The 18,727-nt window shown below is 45.0% G+C and overlaps 1 protein-coding gene across 1 annotated transcript in view; it reads right to left on the bottom strand.

Moving 5' to 3' along the window:
- Positions 1-18,727, bottom strand: part of LOC116970861 (aminopeptidase Q-like) — a 186,213-nt gene that overhangs the window by 95,910 nt on the left and 71,576 nt on the right. Inside the window, exon 2 of the mRNA XM_033017459.1 lies at positions 14,186-14,328. Within this exon, the coding sequence (XP_032873350.1) occupies positions 14,186-14,328 (143 nt within the window). The remainder of the gene's footprint in view (positions 1-14,185; positions 14,329-18,727) is intronic.

The following is an 18,727-nucleotide window of genomic DNA, read 5'->3' as shown; positions in this document are numbered from 1 at the left end:
CTAATCTTCTTGAATTTTTTGAAGAGGTTACTCGGGAAATTGATGAGGGTAAAGCAGTGGATGTTGTATATATGGACTTCAGTAAGGCCTTTGACAAGGTTCCTTACGGAAGGTTGGTTAAGAAGGTTCAATTGTTGGGTATTAATGGTGGAGTAGCAAGATGGATTCAACAGTGGCTGAATGGGAGATGCCAGAGAGTAATGGTGGATGGTTGTTTGTCAGGTTGGAGGCCAGTGACTAGTGGGGTGCCACAGGGATCTGTGTTGGGTCCACTGTTGTTTGTCATGTACATCAATGATCTGGATGATGGTGTGGTAAATTGGATTAGTAAGTATGCAGATGATACTCAGATAGGTGGGGTTGTGGATAATGAAGTAGATTTTCAAAGTCTACAGAGAGATTTATGCCAGTTGGAAGAGTGGGCTGAAAGATGGCAGATGGAGTTTAATGCTGATACGTGTGAGGTGCTACATCTTGGCAGGACAAATCAAAATAGGACGTACATGGTAAATGGTAGGGAATTGAAGAATGCAGGTGAACAGAGGGATCTGGGAATAACTGTGCACAGTTCCCTGAAAGTGGAATCTCATGTAGATAGGGTGGTAAAGAAAGCTGTCGGTGTGCTGGCCTTTATAAATCAGAGCATTGAGTATAGAAATTGGGATGTAATGTTAAAATTGTACAAGGCATTGGTGAGGCCAATTCTGGAGTATGGTGTACCATTTTGGTCGCCTAATTATAGGAAGGATGTCAACAAAATAGAGAGAGTACAGAGGAGATTTATTAGAATGTTGCCTGGGTTTCAACAACTAAGTTACAGAGAAAGGTTGAACAAGTTAGGGCTTTATTCTTTGGAGCGCAGAAGGTTAAGGGGGGACTTGATAGAGGTCTTTAAAATGATGAGAGGGATAGACAGAGTTAACGTGGATAAGCTTTTCCCACTGAGAGTAGGGAAGATTCAAACAAGGGGACATGACTTGAGAATTAAGGGACAGAAGTTTAGGGGTAACATGAGGGGGACCTTCTTTACTCAGAGAGTGGTGGCTGTGTGGAATGAGCTTCCAGTGAAGGTGGTGGAGGTAGGTTCGTTTTTATCATTTAAAAATAAATTGGATAGTTATATGGATGGGAAAGGAATGGAGGGTTATGGTCTGAGCGCAGGTATATGGGACTAGGGGAGAATACGTGTTCAGCACGGACTAGAAGGGTCGAGATGGCCTGTTTCCGTGCTGTAATTGTTATATGGTTATATGGTTTAGGATTTATCTGTATGAGCATAATAGGCTAAGATGTCTTCCTTTGTGAGGGTTGACCAGTCCAGTTTTTCTGTTAAAGCTATTTCTATCTCTGGATACCACAGGTAGTTGTTCAACATTTATTGACATAGCAACAGGTATATGATCAGTCATTGCTGCCCCATACAGAATACACTCCAATGAGGCATGTGCATCAGATGTACTAATACAATGATCCAGCCATGACAGTGTGCCAGACCTCACTAATGTAAATATAACTATCTGTAGGTAAACGCACTTTGCTTGACAATATCTACATGACTTCAATCTACATATAGATTGGATGAATCAAATTGGCAGGGGTGCTGAGGAAGAGGATTTCTTGGAATGTATGCGGGATAGTTTTCTAAACCAACATGTAGAGGAACCAATGAGAGAGCAGGCTATTCTAGACTGGGTATTGAGTAATGAGGAAGGGTTAGTTAGCAGTCTTGTTGTGCATGGCCCCTTGGGCAAGAATGACCATAATATGGTTGAGTTCTTCATTAGGATGGAGAGTGACATTGTTAATTCAGAAACAAGGGTCCTGAACTTAAAGAAAGGTGACTTTGAGGGTATGAGATGTGAATTGGCCAAGATAGACTAGCAAATGATTCTTAAAGGGTTGACGGTGGATAGGCAATGGAGGGCATTTAAAAACTGCATGGATGAACTACAACAATTGTTCATCCCAGTTTGGCAAAAGAATAAATCAGGGTAGGTAGTGCATCTGTGGATAACAAGGGAAATCAGGGATAGTATCAAAACAAAAGATGAAGCGTAAAAATTAGCCAGAAAAAGCAGCCTATCAGAGGACTGGGAGAAATTCAGAGTCCAACAGAGGAGGACAAAAGGCTTAATTATGAAAGGGAAAATAGATTATGAAAGAAAACTGTCAGGGAACATAAAAACTGACTGCAAAAGTTTTTATAGATATGTGAAGAGGAAAAGATTAGTTAAAACAAATGTAGGTCCCTTGCAATCAGAAACAGGCAAATTGATCATGGGGAACAAGGACTAAGGGAGTACAGTGAGCTAAGGGAGGCTAGGGAATACTGTGTACAGTTCTGGGGTCCATACTTAAGAAAGGATGTACTAGCCCTGGAGGCAGTGCAGCGAAGGTTTACAAGATTAATTCCTGCAATGAGGGGATTGACATATGAGGAAAGGTTGAGTAAGCTGGGACTCTACTCTTTGGAGTTTAGAAGAATGAGAGGCGATCTCATTGAAACGTGTAAGATCGTGAGGGGCCTTGATCGGGTGGATGCACCGAGGATGTTCCCAATGATCGGGGAGGCTAGAACTAGGGGACATAGTTGCAGAGTGAGGGGGGGCTCTTTTAAAACTGAGATGAGGAAGAACTTCTTCACCCAGAGGGTGGTTAGTTTGTGGAATTCACTGCCCCAGGGAGCAGTGGAAGCAGAAACGTTAAATTTATTTAAGTCAAAAATAGATGGTTTTTTAGCTGCCAAGGGGATAAGGGGCTACGGGGAGAGGGCAGGGATATGGACCTAGGTATGGTTAGTATAGTAGACCTGAGTGATCTCCTGGACAAGTGTCGATCGCCTGGATTGGGGTCGGAGAGGAATTTCCCGGATTTTTTTCCCGAATTGGACCTGGGTTTTTATCCGGTTTTTTGCCTCCCCCAGGAGATCACGCGGTTCTTGGGGTGGAGAGGGGTGATAGCGGTATAGAGGGGAGGGTAGTGTCTTGTGTTCTGTGTCTTGTGTCTACTGTTTGTGGGTAAGTGTGTCTGTTTAGTGTTCAGCCATGAGTGAATGGCGGTGCGGGCTCGACGGACCTGATGGTCTACTCTCGCACCTACTTTCTATGATTCTATGATTCTAAGGACATGGCAGACCAATTGAATAACTACTTTGGTTCTGTCTTCACCAAGGAAGACATAAATAATCTGCCGGAAATAGCAAGGGACCGGGGGTTAAATGAGATGGAGGAACTGAGTGAAATCCAGGTTAGCCGGGAAGTGGTGTTAGGTAAATTGAATGGATTAAAGGCCGATAAATCCCAGGGCCAGATAAATTGCATCCCAGATTACTTAAGGAAGTAGCTGCAGAAATAGTGGATGCATTAGTGATGATTTTTCAAAACTCTTTAGATTCTGGATTAGTTCCTGAGGACTGGAGGGTAGCTAATGTAACCCCACTTTTTAAAAAGGGACGGAGAGAGAAAACGAGGAATTACAGACCATTAGTCTAACATTGGTGTTGGGGAAAATTCTGGAGTCAGTTATGAAAGATGGGATAGCAGCACACTTGGAAAGTGGTGAATTCATTGGACAAAGTCAGCATGGATTTATGAAAGGAAAATCATGTCTAACGAATCTTATAGAATTTTTCGAGGATGTAACTTGTAGAGTGGATAAGGGAGAACCAGTGGATGTGTTATATCTGGTCTTTCAGAAGGCTTTCGACAAGGTCCCACATAAGAGATTAGTATGCAAACTTAAAGCACACGGTATTGGGGGTTCAGTATTGATGTCGATAGAGAACTGGCTGGCAGACAGGAAGCAAAGAGTAGGAGTAAACGGGTCCTTTTCAGAATGGCAGGCAGTGACTAGTGAGGTACCGCAAGGCTCAGTGCTGGGACCTCAGCTATTTACAATATATATTAATGATCTGGATGAGGGAATTGAATGCAACATCTCCAAGATTGCGGATGACACGAAGCTGGGGGGCAGTGTTAGCTGGGAGGAGGATGCTAGGAGGCTGCAAGGTGACTTGGATAGGTTGGGTGAGTGGGCAAATGCATGGCAGATGCAGTATAATGTGGATAAATGTGAGGTTATCCACTTTGGTGGCAAAAACAGGAAAGTAGACTATTATCTGAATGGTGGCCGATTAGGAAAAGGGGAGATGCAACGAGACCTGGGTGTCATGGTACACCAGTCATTGAAAGTAGGCATGCAGGTGCAGCAGGCAGTGAAGAAAGCAAATGGTATGTTAGCATTCATAGCAAAAGGATTTGAGTATAGGAGCAGGGAGGTTCTACTGCAGTTGTACAGGGTCTTGGTGAGACCACACCTGGAGTATTGCGTACAGTTTTGGTCTCCTAATCTGAGGAAAGACATTCTTGCCATAGAGGGAGTACAGAGAAGGTTCACCAGACTGATTCTTGAGATGGCAGGACTTTCATATGAAGAAAGACTGGATAGACTCGGCTTGTACACGCTAGAATTTAGAAGATTGAGAGGGGATCTTAGAGAAACTTACAAAATTCTTAAAGGGTTGGACAGGCTAGATGCAGGAAGATTATTCCCGATGTTGGGGAAGTCCAGAACTAGGGGTCACAGTTTAAGGATAAGAGGGAAGTCTTTTAGGACCGAGATGAGAAAATCATTTTTTACACAGAGAGTGGTGAATCTGTGGAATTCTCTGCCACAGAAGGTAATTAAGGCCAGTTCATTGGCTATATTTAAGAGGGAGTTAGATGTGGCCCTTGTGGCTAAAGGGATCAGGGGGTATGGAGAGAAGGCAGGGATGGGATACTGAGTTGGATATTCAGCCCTTACTCCTGCACCTATTTTCTATGTTTCTATGTAATATAGAATTATTATCTTGACAGAACTGAGCCATATGATTGGCAAATAGTGAGTTCCTGTCTGAGATATCTGCATTCATATCCCTGCTGACATATACACTACAATAATTATTGTTTTGAATAAAGGAATAGGTAAAAGCCTATTTAAATATTCATCCTCATTCTGAAGGCATTCATAGAGTGTATACACATTCAGGATAACAAATTCCTTGTCGGTGTGAGCAAAGTATATTGCATTACAGCAGTCAGCATCAAGCCGAACCACATTTATTGATTAATCAAGCTTCTTGTTCCATAGAATAGCCACACCCGCTGATAGCCTACCTCTGGCTATTCCCATGCCAAGGTCAGTTGTAGTCTCCCCAGCCCCATGAAAGTTGTCTTAGAGAGAATTGAGTTTGTCCAAGCCTCACTTTGCTAAGAATGTCTCTTGCATACATAGTATGTCACAGTTCTCCAGAAGGTTGTCAACAACTGTGCGGTGAGCTTTATCCCCTGCGCTCTGGCCGAAACGCAGGCCATGACAGTTGTAGGATAGAACCCGAATGGTTATTTAGTGAGATTACAACCAAAATACAACTCCATAAGTCATGGTTGTCTAAAAATAGGATAACACCTTTTTATGGTATACTAAACTATTGCTGTATGTGGCACCAACTCTCTATTAGACCCCTCGCCAAAAACATGGAATAGGTCAAAGATATGTGACAAACAACACTACACAAAATTATCTGCTAAAATAGGACATGTTCAGTTCCCAATGGGAATTGTATGAGAGTTTCCCAATGACTGAGTCTTTACTAACATGATCAATAGAAAGTGGATGGGAACTTATTGCAGCTCTTCCATGGTAGTCACAACAGATGTACAAAAGACTGCCATAGAGAGGATGGTAAATGCATGGTACAGGGGACATGGCGATCCCCAGTACTTGCATATCACCCACACCACCCTCTGCCTTGAACAAGTCCCATGCCAAGAGGATCTGCACACCACCATGGGATGCAGATGGATCAATAAGACACAATCTGTAACATCCAGCTCGAATGCACATTTTGCAAAACCCCTTCAAATTGTCGATGGAGTAACCAGTATCATGGAGTCAGACAGCACAGAACATGCATTTTAGCCCAAAATCCATGCCAAACAAATTGATATCCTGAGCTAGCCCTATTTCCTACAATTGGCCCATATCCACTAAGCACTTCCAATCTATATATCCATTCAAATGTCTTTTGAAAACCGTGATGGTGTCTACCTCAGAGCTTCTTCAGACAGCTCATTCCACAATTGGACTATTCTCTGAGTAAAAAAGGTTGTCTCCGAGGTCCCTCTTCCCCCTCACTTTAACCATATACCCTCTAGTTTTAGTATCTTCTACTCTGGAATGAATACACTCGCAGCTGAAAGTGGAGAGATTTAAAAGGGACATGAAGGGCACCTTTTTCATTCAGAGAGGTTTACTATGAACAGAGTTCAAAGGAGAGTGTTTGTTGCAGGAGTCTTGATTCATGCATTCAAACTTTGTGGCCGACCCATATGAGTAGAACATGTGTAATTGTGGCTTCAATGCAGGGGATTTTGGCTTTGAAAGGACATTGATGTTGATTTACTTATTGTTCCAGTGGATTTGAAGGATCTTGCAGAAAGTGAATTGCTGTTATCCTGAGGTGTTCCTGTAAGTATCTCTGCTGCCAAGTAGACTTTTGTGCAAAGTCTGATGACTTCAGCAACCAATACACTTTTCTTCACTTATCAAGAACACTGAGGGAATTAGCACTCAGGAGAAGGAGCACTGCAAACTCTTGAACTGAGCTCCTTTGTTCAAACCCACCAAACTATCAAAGGTAGACAAAAATGCTGGAGAAACTCAGCTAAGTATGTAGGAGGAGGTGTCTGAAACTTGGTGCCTGACCTCAGACTGGTAGAGATCAGCGCGCCAGACTACCACGGCACCTCCCTTGTTGGCAGGTTTGATCACCCTGTCTGGGTTGTTGCAGAGTGAGTGGAGGGCTCCATGTTCAGGGGGGGAGAGGTTAGAGTGGGAAAGGGGAGTGGAGAAGTTGAGGTGGTTGATGTCCTGCCGGCAGTTTAAAATAAACAGATCTAAAGCAGGTTGATGGTTATGAGAGGCATCCAAGAGGTCTTCTCTAATTTCAGGTGGTCCTTCTTGCTTTCTCCCTCCTTCCCCTCCCTTTCCCAGTTCTCCCACACCCACTGTCTCTGCCTCTTCCTTTCTTCTTCCCACCCCCACATCTGTCTGAGGAAGGGTCTCAACCCGAAACGTCACCTATTCCTTCACTCCATAGATGCTGCCTCACCCGCTCAACTTCTCCAGCATTTTTGTCTACCTTCGATTTTTCCAGCATCTGCAGTTCATTCTTAAACACCAAACTATCAAACTATCTCGAACAGTCTCCTGGCCATCCCTGACTGATAAGAAGTTGAAATGGTCACATACCAATTGGAAAACGACAGGACACCGGGAGCAAACAGTATTCCTGCTGATGTTTTAAGGCTTGGAAAGAAGCCTCAGTCACAAATGAACAACCTCTGAGTCCCAAATCTGCAATGTGGAGGTCATGCCAGGGTAATTGTGACCATCTTCAAGAAAGGATTCAACACGGACGACAGAGAGTCTTCCCGTAGTCTTCCACAGGGAGAGTTATCTCCAAGGTTCTCCTCAATGGTCTCCTGCCAGTAGTAGATGGGCTGCTCTTTGGATCACATTTAAGAGGCTGTTAATCCAGTGGCACAATGTACATGATTTCCACCGCATTGCAACTTCAAGAGAAATGTATTAACCAAAATCAATGGCTTTTTTTAATCTCACAAAATCCCGTGATTTCACCATCAAGCTCTTCAAATTTGTTGCTCATGGAAACCCACTCCATCTTGTATCCATTTTATGATGGTATACAAACCTTGATCTTGTATCACTTCAACTCTCAAAACTAATATCACAATGTGTCACATTAATATCCAGCAGCTTTTACTAGATGCCCTGTATCTATTAAAAATTGCAACTAGAATAAATACTGATAGAGTCAAGAGAGTTGTATTGTCATTTGTCCCAGATAGGACAATGAAATTCTTGCTTGCTGCAGCACAACAGAATATGTAAACATAATACAGAACAGGAGATAAAAGTTCAGTTTCTCTATATACCATAGACCATATATATACACCATCACCCGGTGGGGTCACAACATCGGAGGCTTGGATTGCCTCAGCGCAGAGGGAGAGCAAGGAGGGAAGAGACAATGACTTTGGGACTTTAAACTGTGTTGAGTGTTTGTTATTTATTCTATGTTATGACTGCAGGCTAAACCATTTCGTTGCACTGAAAAGTGCAATGACAATAAATTGAATCGAATCAAATCAAATCAATAAATAAACAGATAAAGTGCAATAGTAATAATAGACTGTTATTGTTCAGAGCCTGTTTGATGTTGTGTTTAATAGCCTGATGGCTGTGGGGAAGTGGCTGTTTCTTCCCGATGGCAACGGAGAGATGAGTGTGTGGCCAGGATGGCATAGGCCTTTGATGATATTGGCAGCCTTTTTTGGGCAGCGACTGTGATAGAACCCTTCGATGGTGGGCAGGTCAGAGCCGATGATGAACGGGCAGTGGTTACAACATTCTGCATTTTTTTCCGCTCCTGGACGTTCAAGTTGCAGAACCAAGCCACGATGCAGCCAGTCAGCATGCTCTCTACTGTGCACCTGTAGTAGGTCGAGAGAGACCTCCTTAACATACCTACTCTCTGTAATCGTCTCAGGAAGTAGAGGCGCTGATGTGCCTTCTTTATAATTGCATCAGTGTGCTGGGGCCAGGAAAGGTCTTCAGAAATATGCACGCCCAGGAATTTGAAGTTTTTGACCCTTTCCACCATCTGTCGATATAAACAGGATTTTGTGTCCCTATCCTACCCCTTCTAAAGTCCACAATCAGGTCCTTGGTTTTGCTGGTGTTGAGAGCCAGGGTGTTGTGCTGGCACCATTGGTCAATTGGTTGATCTCACTTCTATACTCAGACTCGTCACCATCAGTGATACTTCCCACAACAGTGGTGTCTTCAGCGAACTTGATGATGGAGTTCACACTATGGTCCAGCTACACAGTCATGAGTATAGAGTGAGTACAGCAGGGGGCTGAGCACGCAGCCTTGAAGTGCTCCCGTGCTGATTGTTATCGAGGATGACACGTTCCACCAATACAGACAGACTGTGGTCTGGGGATGAGGAAGTCGAGGATCCAATTGCAGAGGGATGCGCAGAGACCCAGATCCGTGAGCTTGGAGGGGATGATGGTATTAAACATCGAGCTATAGTCTATGAACAACAGCCCCTCACACGAGTTTTTGTTGTCCAAGTGGTCCAGAGCGGAGAGGAGAGCAAGTGTGATCGCATTCACCGTTGACCTGTTGTGCCAGTAAGCGAACTGCAGCGGGTTGAGGTTCTTGTCGATGTAGGAGTTGATATGCGCCCTGATCAACCTTTCAAAGCATTTCATCACCACAGACGTTAGTGCCACTGGTCGATAGTCATTGTGGCACGTCACTTTGTTTTTCTCAGAACATGTTGTTCTGCTAAAATAGATATTTCCACAATGTGAATTGCATATTATGCAATTGATGAATTAAAGAACACTATTTGTATTATCTTAGCTGATATAGTTATAATGCAATCTTGAATGGGAACTAGCCCCACAACACCATTGTCTCTTTGGAACATACGGTGCTACTTTCACCACACAAGGCTACTTAAAAATTACTTTGAAAATTGACAAGCAATTGCTTCTATTAATACTGGTGCACCAATAATCTACTGAACAATCAAATTTTGGTTATCAGAAAAAAAACTTACAGCTGTTAAAAAACCCCCCATTGTTTTTGAAAATCATGGGGAAAAAAACCTTTATTACTGTGAGTCTGAAACTGTCCTGCACCTTCATTAGTTAGTTAGTTTAGTTTATTGTCACATGTACCGATGTACAATGAAATCTTTTTGTTGCGTGTTATCCAATCAGAGGAAATGATTACAATTGGACTGTCCACAGTGTACAGACACAGAATAAAGGGAATAACGTACAGTGCAAGATAAAGTCCAATTAAAGGTGTTCCACGGGTCTCCAATGAGGTAGATGGTAGCTCAGGGAAGATACCTAACCCCTATTCTTCATTGCCAGAATTGTTGATAATACATGATTTTATACAATGTGAAGTTTCACAAGAAGATTTCATTGCAGCAGAATTATCTGAATGCTACTTTGAATTTTGACAATGTTGTAATATTCCTGTAAACATTACCAGTGATTCATTGATAATATTAATCAATAAGGATTAAACCTTATATCGATCCATCAATCCATATATACACATATATCTAAATGAAAAACTATGTGGAGGTGTTTATTGTACAACAACAAGTTATATCTCATTTTCACTGGAGGTAACATTTATCATTACCATGCCAAGGGATCAGTTTCCTTTTATGCAGCCTAACCAATTTTAATTTCTAATCTGAAAATGTTAATCAAGTGACATCATGACGGATGGCCAATTTGTTCCACCAATTTACAAACAAAGCTGTACAGATAGCAATTATCCATTCTTGTCATCACACTTTGGTGTTAACTTTTATCAATTATAAATGTTTTGCCTTCAATTTCCTTTGCATTTAAACCTGAGCACACATGTAATCAGGCACAAACCAACAAGGCAATCACAATCCAAGATTTACTGAGCCAGGTGCATACTTAATGTGAAATTAGTTAAAATGCTTGATATAAGACACGGATAAATGTGTTCGGTATTTACATGCACCCTGATTAGTTTATGTTAATTTGATTGTACTCTGATTGAACAGGATGTTATTTTGATGCAACTTGATGTTGAAGAAAAGGCATACATTTAGGATAAACATATGGTCTTCTACACAATACACAATACAATTTATTTGTCACTTTAACCTCATAGAGGCTCAAATGAAATGTTGTTTCTGCAGTCATACACACAAGAAAAAAAGACCCAAGACACAACACAATTTACACAGACATCCATCACAGCACATCTCCTCCTCGCTGTGATGGAAGGCAAAAAACGTATATCTCCCCTGCACTCCCCATTCCCCTCCCGATGTCAGAGTCAAAGCCCCCGGCGGGCGATGGCAATTGTCCCGCGGCCATTAACGCCGCGCCGGGCGATGCAAGGCCGCGCTCCAGGTCTTGGTGTTGTTGGTGCCCCCGGCGGGCGCTAGCAAAGTCCCGCAGCCGTTGAAGCCGCACCGGGCGATGTCAAGCCCCGCTCCAGGTACTCCTCGACCCCGCGACTCGGGCGGGAGAAGTCGCCGTTGCGGAAGCCCCGAAAAGCGGTCTCCCACCAGGGACCCGCGGGTTCCCGATATTACTGTCCACCGGACCTGCGGTTGGAGCCTCTGAATCTCCGGGGGTCGGGTAACAGCAGCGCGCCACCACAGCTCCACCCGCTCCACGATGGTGGGTAAGTCCGCAGCTCCGCGACTGGAGCCCCAGGTCGTTCCTGCTGGAGGCCGCTCCACGTTGCAGCCCCAACGACAACGGAGACCCAACAGGGAAAAGGTCAGGTTCTCCGTGCAGGGGAAAGATTTTAAAAGTTCCCCCCCCCCCACACACACACACACACACACACACATACCCCATCAAAAAATAAATAAAAACTACATTAAAACGGGACAAAAAATAACAAAAAGACAGACGGACTGCAGGGGCATTCAGCAACTGTGGGCAATCCCATCTCCCTCCATCACAGGGGCAAACCTACTGCCAGTCACAGGAAAGCCCACTGCCACAGGGGCACAGGGGTAAATTCACTGCCCTCAGTCACTGGGCAAGCCCACTGCCCTTAGGCACGGGACAAGCCCACTGTCTCAGTCATAGGGGAAAACCCGCCTACCATGAGGCATGGGATTCAACCCCAGCATGATTACTCATGAGGGTAAATTCATGACTATCCAGACACCTATAACCTTTGCTCAAAACATCATTGATGTGTTTTCTGAGAAACTTGCAGCTACAGATTTTCATTTGTCATTTATTTCCTCAGTAACTGTAAGATATCCAAAACCAGAATTTACACAAAACAAATATTTAAAACTGACCATTTGCCAGTGCCATGATTCACAGTGCCTTTGCTGTCTATTAACAATTTCATTCAAAGGTCTCAGCTCCTTTCTCAAATGAAACCAAGCTTACATGGCACTGTGACACTCAGAGCTGATAGTCGGTTGCATATTCGAGGCAAAGGAAAATACAAAAGAAGAAAGCCTGAATAATAACAACATCTATATAACTCAAAGTCTCATCTTGACCGCTTCCTGTCTGCACTGTATATTGATTTTAGAAAAATGGTACCATATATCGCTACGATTTTTGGCCATCTTAATCACAGTCCTCCTCCACTGAGGGAGCCCTGAGGATTTTTCCAATCGATGAAAAATTAAAAAATTGTGAATGTTTAAAAAATCTTGAGATCAGCTGATTAGTCCTCTTGCCTGTCAATCACCATGATGAAGGTAACGCCCCTTCTGTAAGGGTGGGTACAGGAGTATAAATCCCAAATGGTATGAAATTGCAATTGAATTTGGTGGCCTGCACGCTGCTTGAAATGGTATGTAATTGCTTTTGAATTTGGTGGCCTGCCCTCTGCTTGAAATGGTATGAAATTGCATTTGAATTTGGTGGCCTGCACTCTGCTTTAATTGGTATGCAATTAAATTTGAATTTGGTGGCCTGCACTCTGCTTGAAATGGTATGAAATTGAATTTGAATTTGGTGGCCTGCACTCTGCTTGAAATGGTAGGAAATTACATTTGAATTTGGTGGCCTGCACGCTGCTTGAAATGGTATGAAATTGCATTTGAATTTGGAGGCCTGCACTCTGCTTGAAATGCTATGAAATTGAATTTGGTGGCCTGCACTCTGCTTGAAATGCTATGAAATGGAATTTGGTGGCCTGCACTCTGCTTGCAATGGAAATTCAAGGAATGGCCATGAGTGAATTGCCAGCCCACCAGCCCAGAGTGACCGATCTGCCAGCCCACCAGCCCTGAATAAGTGAGCTGCCAACCCACCAGCCCTGAGTCACTGAGTTGCCAGCTCACCAACCCTGAATGACTGAGTTGCCAGCTCACCAGCCCTGAATGGCTGAGCTGCCAGCCGACCAGGCCTGAGTGACTGAGCTGCCAGCCCATCAGGCCTGAGTGACTGAGCTGCTAGCCCAGGAATCCATTTGGCCCACAATGTCCATACGAGCCCTCTGGAAACCAGTCCCTTCGGCCCACAACACCCATACTAGTGCTCCAGAAAGCCCCCCCTCCCACTGGCCACCAATATTGGAATTTGTGGAGAGATGGAATATTTCGTTGGGGGATCAGCACTCCCGTGTGAACATAGGACCCAACGGGTCCCACTTTGTCTAGTCCCACTTAAAGTAAGGAGCACAGTGAATCTTATGCAAGTCTGTGTTTTCACTGGCTTAATTGGAGATTGCAAAGATCCCTCACCCACAGGTAGTCCAGGATGGGTTGCTGCCTCCAGGATAAGCAGGACCCACAAACATCTATATGCAATTCTGATTGTAAAACTATAGGAGGGGAGTGATTATGTAGGCAAGGGTGCCGAGGAAATTAACCAGGAAGTTGCCTGGGATGGAGTGTTTCAGTTATAAACGGAGTTATGTGTCTGGGGTTATGCGGAGAAGGCAAGAGAATGGGGTTGTGAAGGAAAGATAGATCAGCCAAGATTGAATGGCGGAGTAGACTTGATGGGCCGAATGGCCTAATTCTGCTCCTAGAACATGAACTATGAAGAGAGACTGAACAGGCTGCGTTGTTTTTCATTTAGCAGAGGAAGCTGAGAGAGGATACAAAATTCCGATGGGACTTGGTAGGATAAATGGTTGGAATCTTGTTCACCAGAGCAGAAGTGTTTAAAGATAAGCGGGCATAGTTTTAGGGTAAGGGGCATAAGGTTTAGAGGGTATCTGAGAATGATTTTCATCCAGAGGGTTATTACAATTTGGAATACATTGCATGAGTGGATGGTGAAGGCAGAGAGTTTTGAAGGAACACTCGAACCACCAAGGCATTGGAGGCTAAGGATCAAATTCTAGTTAAAATGGATTAGTATGGATGGGCACTTGGTTGGCATGGATATGGTGGGCAGAAGGGCTTATTTCTGTGCTTTAGAACTTGTAGCATTAAAAACTAACATATATATGTAAAAACTGACATGTGTGGACTAGTTACCAGAGGCACAGCTTAATTGGAGAACACGCAAGACCTTTAGAAAATCATTTAAATGCATTTACTCACAGATTGCTGGCATGTTAGAGAGTGCCACAAACTGGGGACGGTGCACTAGTCTGATGTCAAATGTTGCCTTCATAGCAGGTTCATCAAAGCATGGGAAAACTGATCGAGCAGATACCGGTTCCATCTGTGATGCAATGATGGTTCTGAATGAAGAAAAAGCAACATGAATTTTGTCTTTTCCTTTAAAGCTAAAAGACAAAAGTACACAAGTAGAAATGATTCATATTCTGGATTATATATCTTCCAGTAGACCATTCGCTGACATTTACAGAGAGCAATCTTGGATATAAACCATGGTTAGAACCCATTAGATTCACAAAGGATGGTGGGTGTATGAGCTGCCAGAGGAGGTAGATGAGGCGGGTACTATCACAATGTTTAAGAAACATTTAGATAGGTACATGGATAGGATTGGTTTATAGGGATCTGGGCCAAACATGGGCAGGTGGGACTAGTGTGGATGAGGCATGTTGGTCGGCATGGGCAAGTTGAGCCAAAGAGCCTGTTTCCACGTTGTATGTCTATGATCATTGACCCGGTCAGTTCAATAGAATTTTCAAATTTCCTGGGATTCATTGATGTTGCTACATACTATAGCTTATAGTTTGGGCATCTTGTACTTGGCTGCTACAGGTGCCATCAAATGGAGGACACTCAAGCCTTTCTGTGCATCCTTGTGCATCAATGAAAAATAACATAACAAAATTATCCAACAACAGAAACACATTCTTTTTCCTTTTGCACTCCCCATGCAAGCCATCCCCATTAGTCGTAAAGCTGAAGTTCTGCACATTTCCCTGATCCAGGCCTCAGGACGAGTTTCCATAGAACGTGATATAATGAAATTTTCCTCTGCCCAAAACTGGTCATTTTATGTGATTGGAATCCGGTGCAGAAATCATCTCAATCCCAAGGCAGGATTCAGTAAGTGGTCAATGTTCTAGGATGAACTGAACAAACTAGTTACTCACTGTCAACAACTCTTCCGTTCGAGGCTAGGATGCTGTCTTCTTCACAAACTAGCACTGGCTGAATATATTTTAGTTTAGTTTGGCGATGCAGTGTGGATACAGGCCCTTCGGCCAACTGAGTCCACATTGACCAGCGATCACCCATACACTAGTTCTATCCTTCACACTAGGGACAATTTAGAGAAGCCAATTATCCTACACACCTGCACGTCTTTGGAATGTTGGAAGAAATCGGAGCACAGGAGAAAACCCACACGTACACAGAAAGAATGTGCAAGCTACATACAGGCAGCATCCGTAGTCAGGATCAATCCCGGATCCCTAGTGCTGTGAGGAAGCAACTCGACCGCTGCACCACTGCGTAGCATCCGTAGTCAGGAGTCAATGCCCCTCTAGGGGCGCTGCACTGGCAGCAGCCTCTACCGACAGCCTGTCTGTTATTTCAATCTTTTTTTTTATATTTAGTTAGTCTAAAGTTTTGTGTTGGGGGAAACTTTAACTTTTCTATGTGGGGGAGGGGGGGCAGGGTAAGGGGGAAACCGTTTCCCAGTCTCTTCCTGGCGGGGACGCGACTATTTCTCCGAGTCGCGTCCTCGCCCCCCACCTCGCGGCCTACCAGCTGGATCGGAGCGGCCTTTCCTGCCGGGAACCGGGAACCGGGAACCAGACCAGGGCTGCTACAGCGGCGGCGCAGCGCTGGAGTCACCGCGGAGCGGGCGATGCCTACCTGGGTCGCCGTTTGGAGCTCCGGAGTGTTGGGCCGCTGCTCCAACATCGTGGAGCTCTGGTGCGGAGAGCTCCCAACGCGGGCGGCGCTGAACAACATCGTGGAGTCCTGGGGCGCCTTGCAGAGGGTCTGCAGCAGCAGTCTCCACCCGGCGCGGCCTGCGGACTTTGGAAGCCGCCGACTCCGGTAGGAGGGGGCCGACTCTGTGTCCACGCCGCTGAGGACGTCACGCAGCCCCGACGCCGGACTTGTATCACCCCGGCGTGCGGTCCTGGACATCGGGCCGCCCATAGCTGCAATTGCGGAGGGCTTTAGGGAGGCCCTGACCACGAGGAACAGTGGAGGAAGAGACTGACTTTGGTGCCTTCCCACACAGTGGGAAACTTTGATTCTGCTGTGTGGGGATGTTTTATGCCAAATCCTATAGTGTGTGTTCTTTATTTTTTAAATTGTATGGCTGTATGGAAATTTCATTTCACTGTGCCATCTGGCACATGTGACAATTAAATGTATCTTGTATCTTGAATCTTTAATCTCATTGCATGCATCACATTTCACCTGACTGGCCTAGATGTTCTTGTAAACCAACTTCAATTAAAAAATGCTATTGTGCAATTATAAGTGGTTTAATACGGAGCAGAGCACTGAATTGAATTGAATCCTTTATTTGTCATTCAGACCTTTCGGTCTGAACGAAATGTTGTTGCCTGCAGCCATACATGTAATAATAACAACACACAACAAACACAAATTAACATCCACCACAGTGAGTTCACCAAGCACCTCCTCACTGTGATGGAGGCAAAAGTCTTAGAGTTACTGTCTCTTCCCTCCTCTTCTCCCTCTGCGCTGAGGCGATACCCCACCGGGCGATGGTAAGTCAGTCCCGCGGTTCAAGCTCCGCGGCCCGGGGGTGGTCGAAGCTGCCGCCCTCCAGTCCAGCGGACGCAGCTGTTGCCACGGGAGCTCCAGAAAACAGGCGCCAGCCTGTGACCTGCGAGCTCCCGACGATGTCGTCCACTGGCCCGCGGCCGAGCCCCGGATTCAGGTCGCCGCCGCCAGAACGCCGCCTCAGCCACCGGAGCACCGTCTCCGCCCCGCACCGGGCCGCCCACACGAGAGAGTCTCAGCCCCGCACCGGGCCGCCCACACGGGAGCGCATTCCAGCCGAGAGCCGGGCCGCCCACACGGAAGCGCCTTCCAGCCGGTAGCCGGGCCGCCCACACAGGAGTGTCTCAGCCCCGCGCCGTCCGCCCTCACCGGAGCGCCGAGTCGTGCCGCTGCCCGAACGTCGCCGCAGCTCGAAGACGGCCAGCCTCGCGTTGGTAAGTCCTGGCTGGCTCTACCTCCGGAGCCTCGAGGTCGGTCGCAGGTTGGAGGCCGCCAGCTCCGCCATTAGGCCTCAGCTCAGGCGGGGGAAGAGAAGGGGGTTACGACAAGAAAGTCGCATTCCCCCGAAGGGAGAGACTGAAAGTCCTGTTTCAGCCCCCCCCCACACACATAACACAACCTAATAACCAAATGTTTAACTGAACTAGACACAAAAAACAACACAAAAAAAGTAAAAACAGACAGACTGCAGGCGAGCCGCAGCCGTTTCACAGCGTCGCCACTGTGGTGCAAACCTCTGTCATGCGCCCCAACCAGGTAACTTGACTCCTGACTTTTTGGCAGAATTTCTGTTTGACCTCACAACCTTTCCATTGTACAACTCTCCCAAATAATGTGAACAATATTTCCACACATATACTTCATCAGTAATGAAAGATAACAGTTCTTTCTTGTAGAGCAGCCAGCTTTTACTCACCTTAATTCCCATGGCCTGAGCAAAATACAACATGCTAGACACTCAGCACTGAACATTCCCTCCACAGATGCTGCCTAACTTGCTGAGTTCCTCCAGCACTTCGTGCTTTGCTCAGAACTTATGCAGTTCCTTGCATCTCCCATGAACAACTGCTCACTTAAAGGGTCCCAACTCAAAACGTCGCCTATCCTTGTTCTCCAGAGATGCTGCTTGACCTGCTGAGTTACTCAAGCACTTTATGTCCTTTAACATAAACCAATGTCAACAGTTATTTGTTGCTATCTAAATTGCTTCCTTTGATCTTACCAACAGCTCAATACAACCTCACACGTACCTCAAATGTGAAGGTCAAAGTCATGGTCAATGTTAGTTTTCTCGTCTCAGGCTGCTCCTGCAGATGCTGCCACCTCACATTTTTGCCTTTTGTTGCTGCATTAAGGAAGTCATAAAAATTCCACATACTCTCGGAGTCCAGTGGAACAGTCAGCAAGGGCACAGAGACTTTCGCCATGCAATTGTCTACAAAACATACCAATTCACAGACTCCACACATGCCCGTACAGGGAGTTCTCTGGCAATACCAACCAGCCTATAGTCTCGTTGGGGCTGATGGTCACCTTCCACATAGAAGATGCCACCTTTAAGCACTGTTCTTCACCAGCAGATCATAGTGCCTCTGATCCTTTGGGAGTACTATTCCACACCACCTATTACTACTGAGTTAGTTCACTCATTGGTGAAGCTGGAAGAGGGTGGCTTGCATTGTGGCATGTCCCTTTAAAATATGGTTCAGGCTTATGGATATAACATTATAAACATGTTTAAATGTTGGTTGGTACAAATACAGTTATAAAAGTTGAAGAATTCATTGCACAAATATATTAACTACACCGTAATGGTATATCATAGTAATGGCTAAGAAATTATGGTCAGGGAAGAGATCATACAAGGAAAGTATAGAAGAATGATGCATTATTTTATAATGGCTACAAAATCATTAATCTCAGTACCCTTCTAAGAACAGCTTAAATGGTACA

Source organism: Amblyraja radiata, chromosome 3 (genome assembly GCF_010909765.2).
Source record: "Amblyraja radiata isolate CabotCenter1 chromosome 3, sAmbRad1.1.pri, whole genome shotgun sequence".
Lineage (NCBI taxonomy): Eukaryota > Metazoa > Chordata > Chondrichthyes > Rajiformes > Rajidae > Amblyraja > Amblyraja radiata.
The sequence above is the reverse complement of the archived record's forward strand: the minus strand, read 5'-3'. Positions and strand labels throughout refer to the sequence as shown.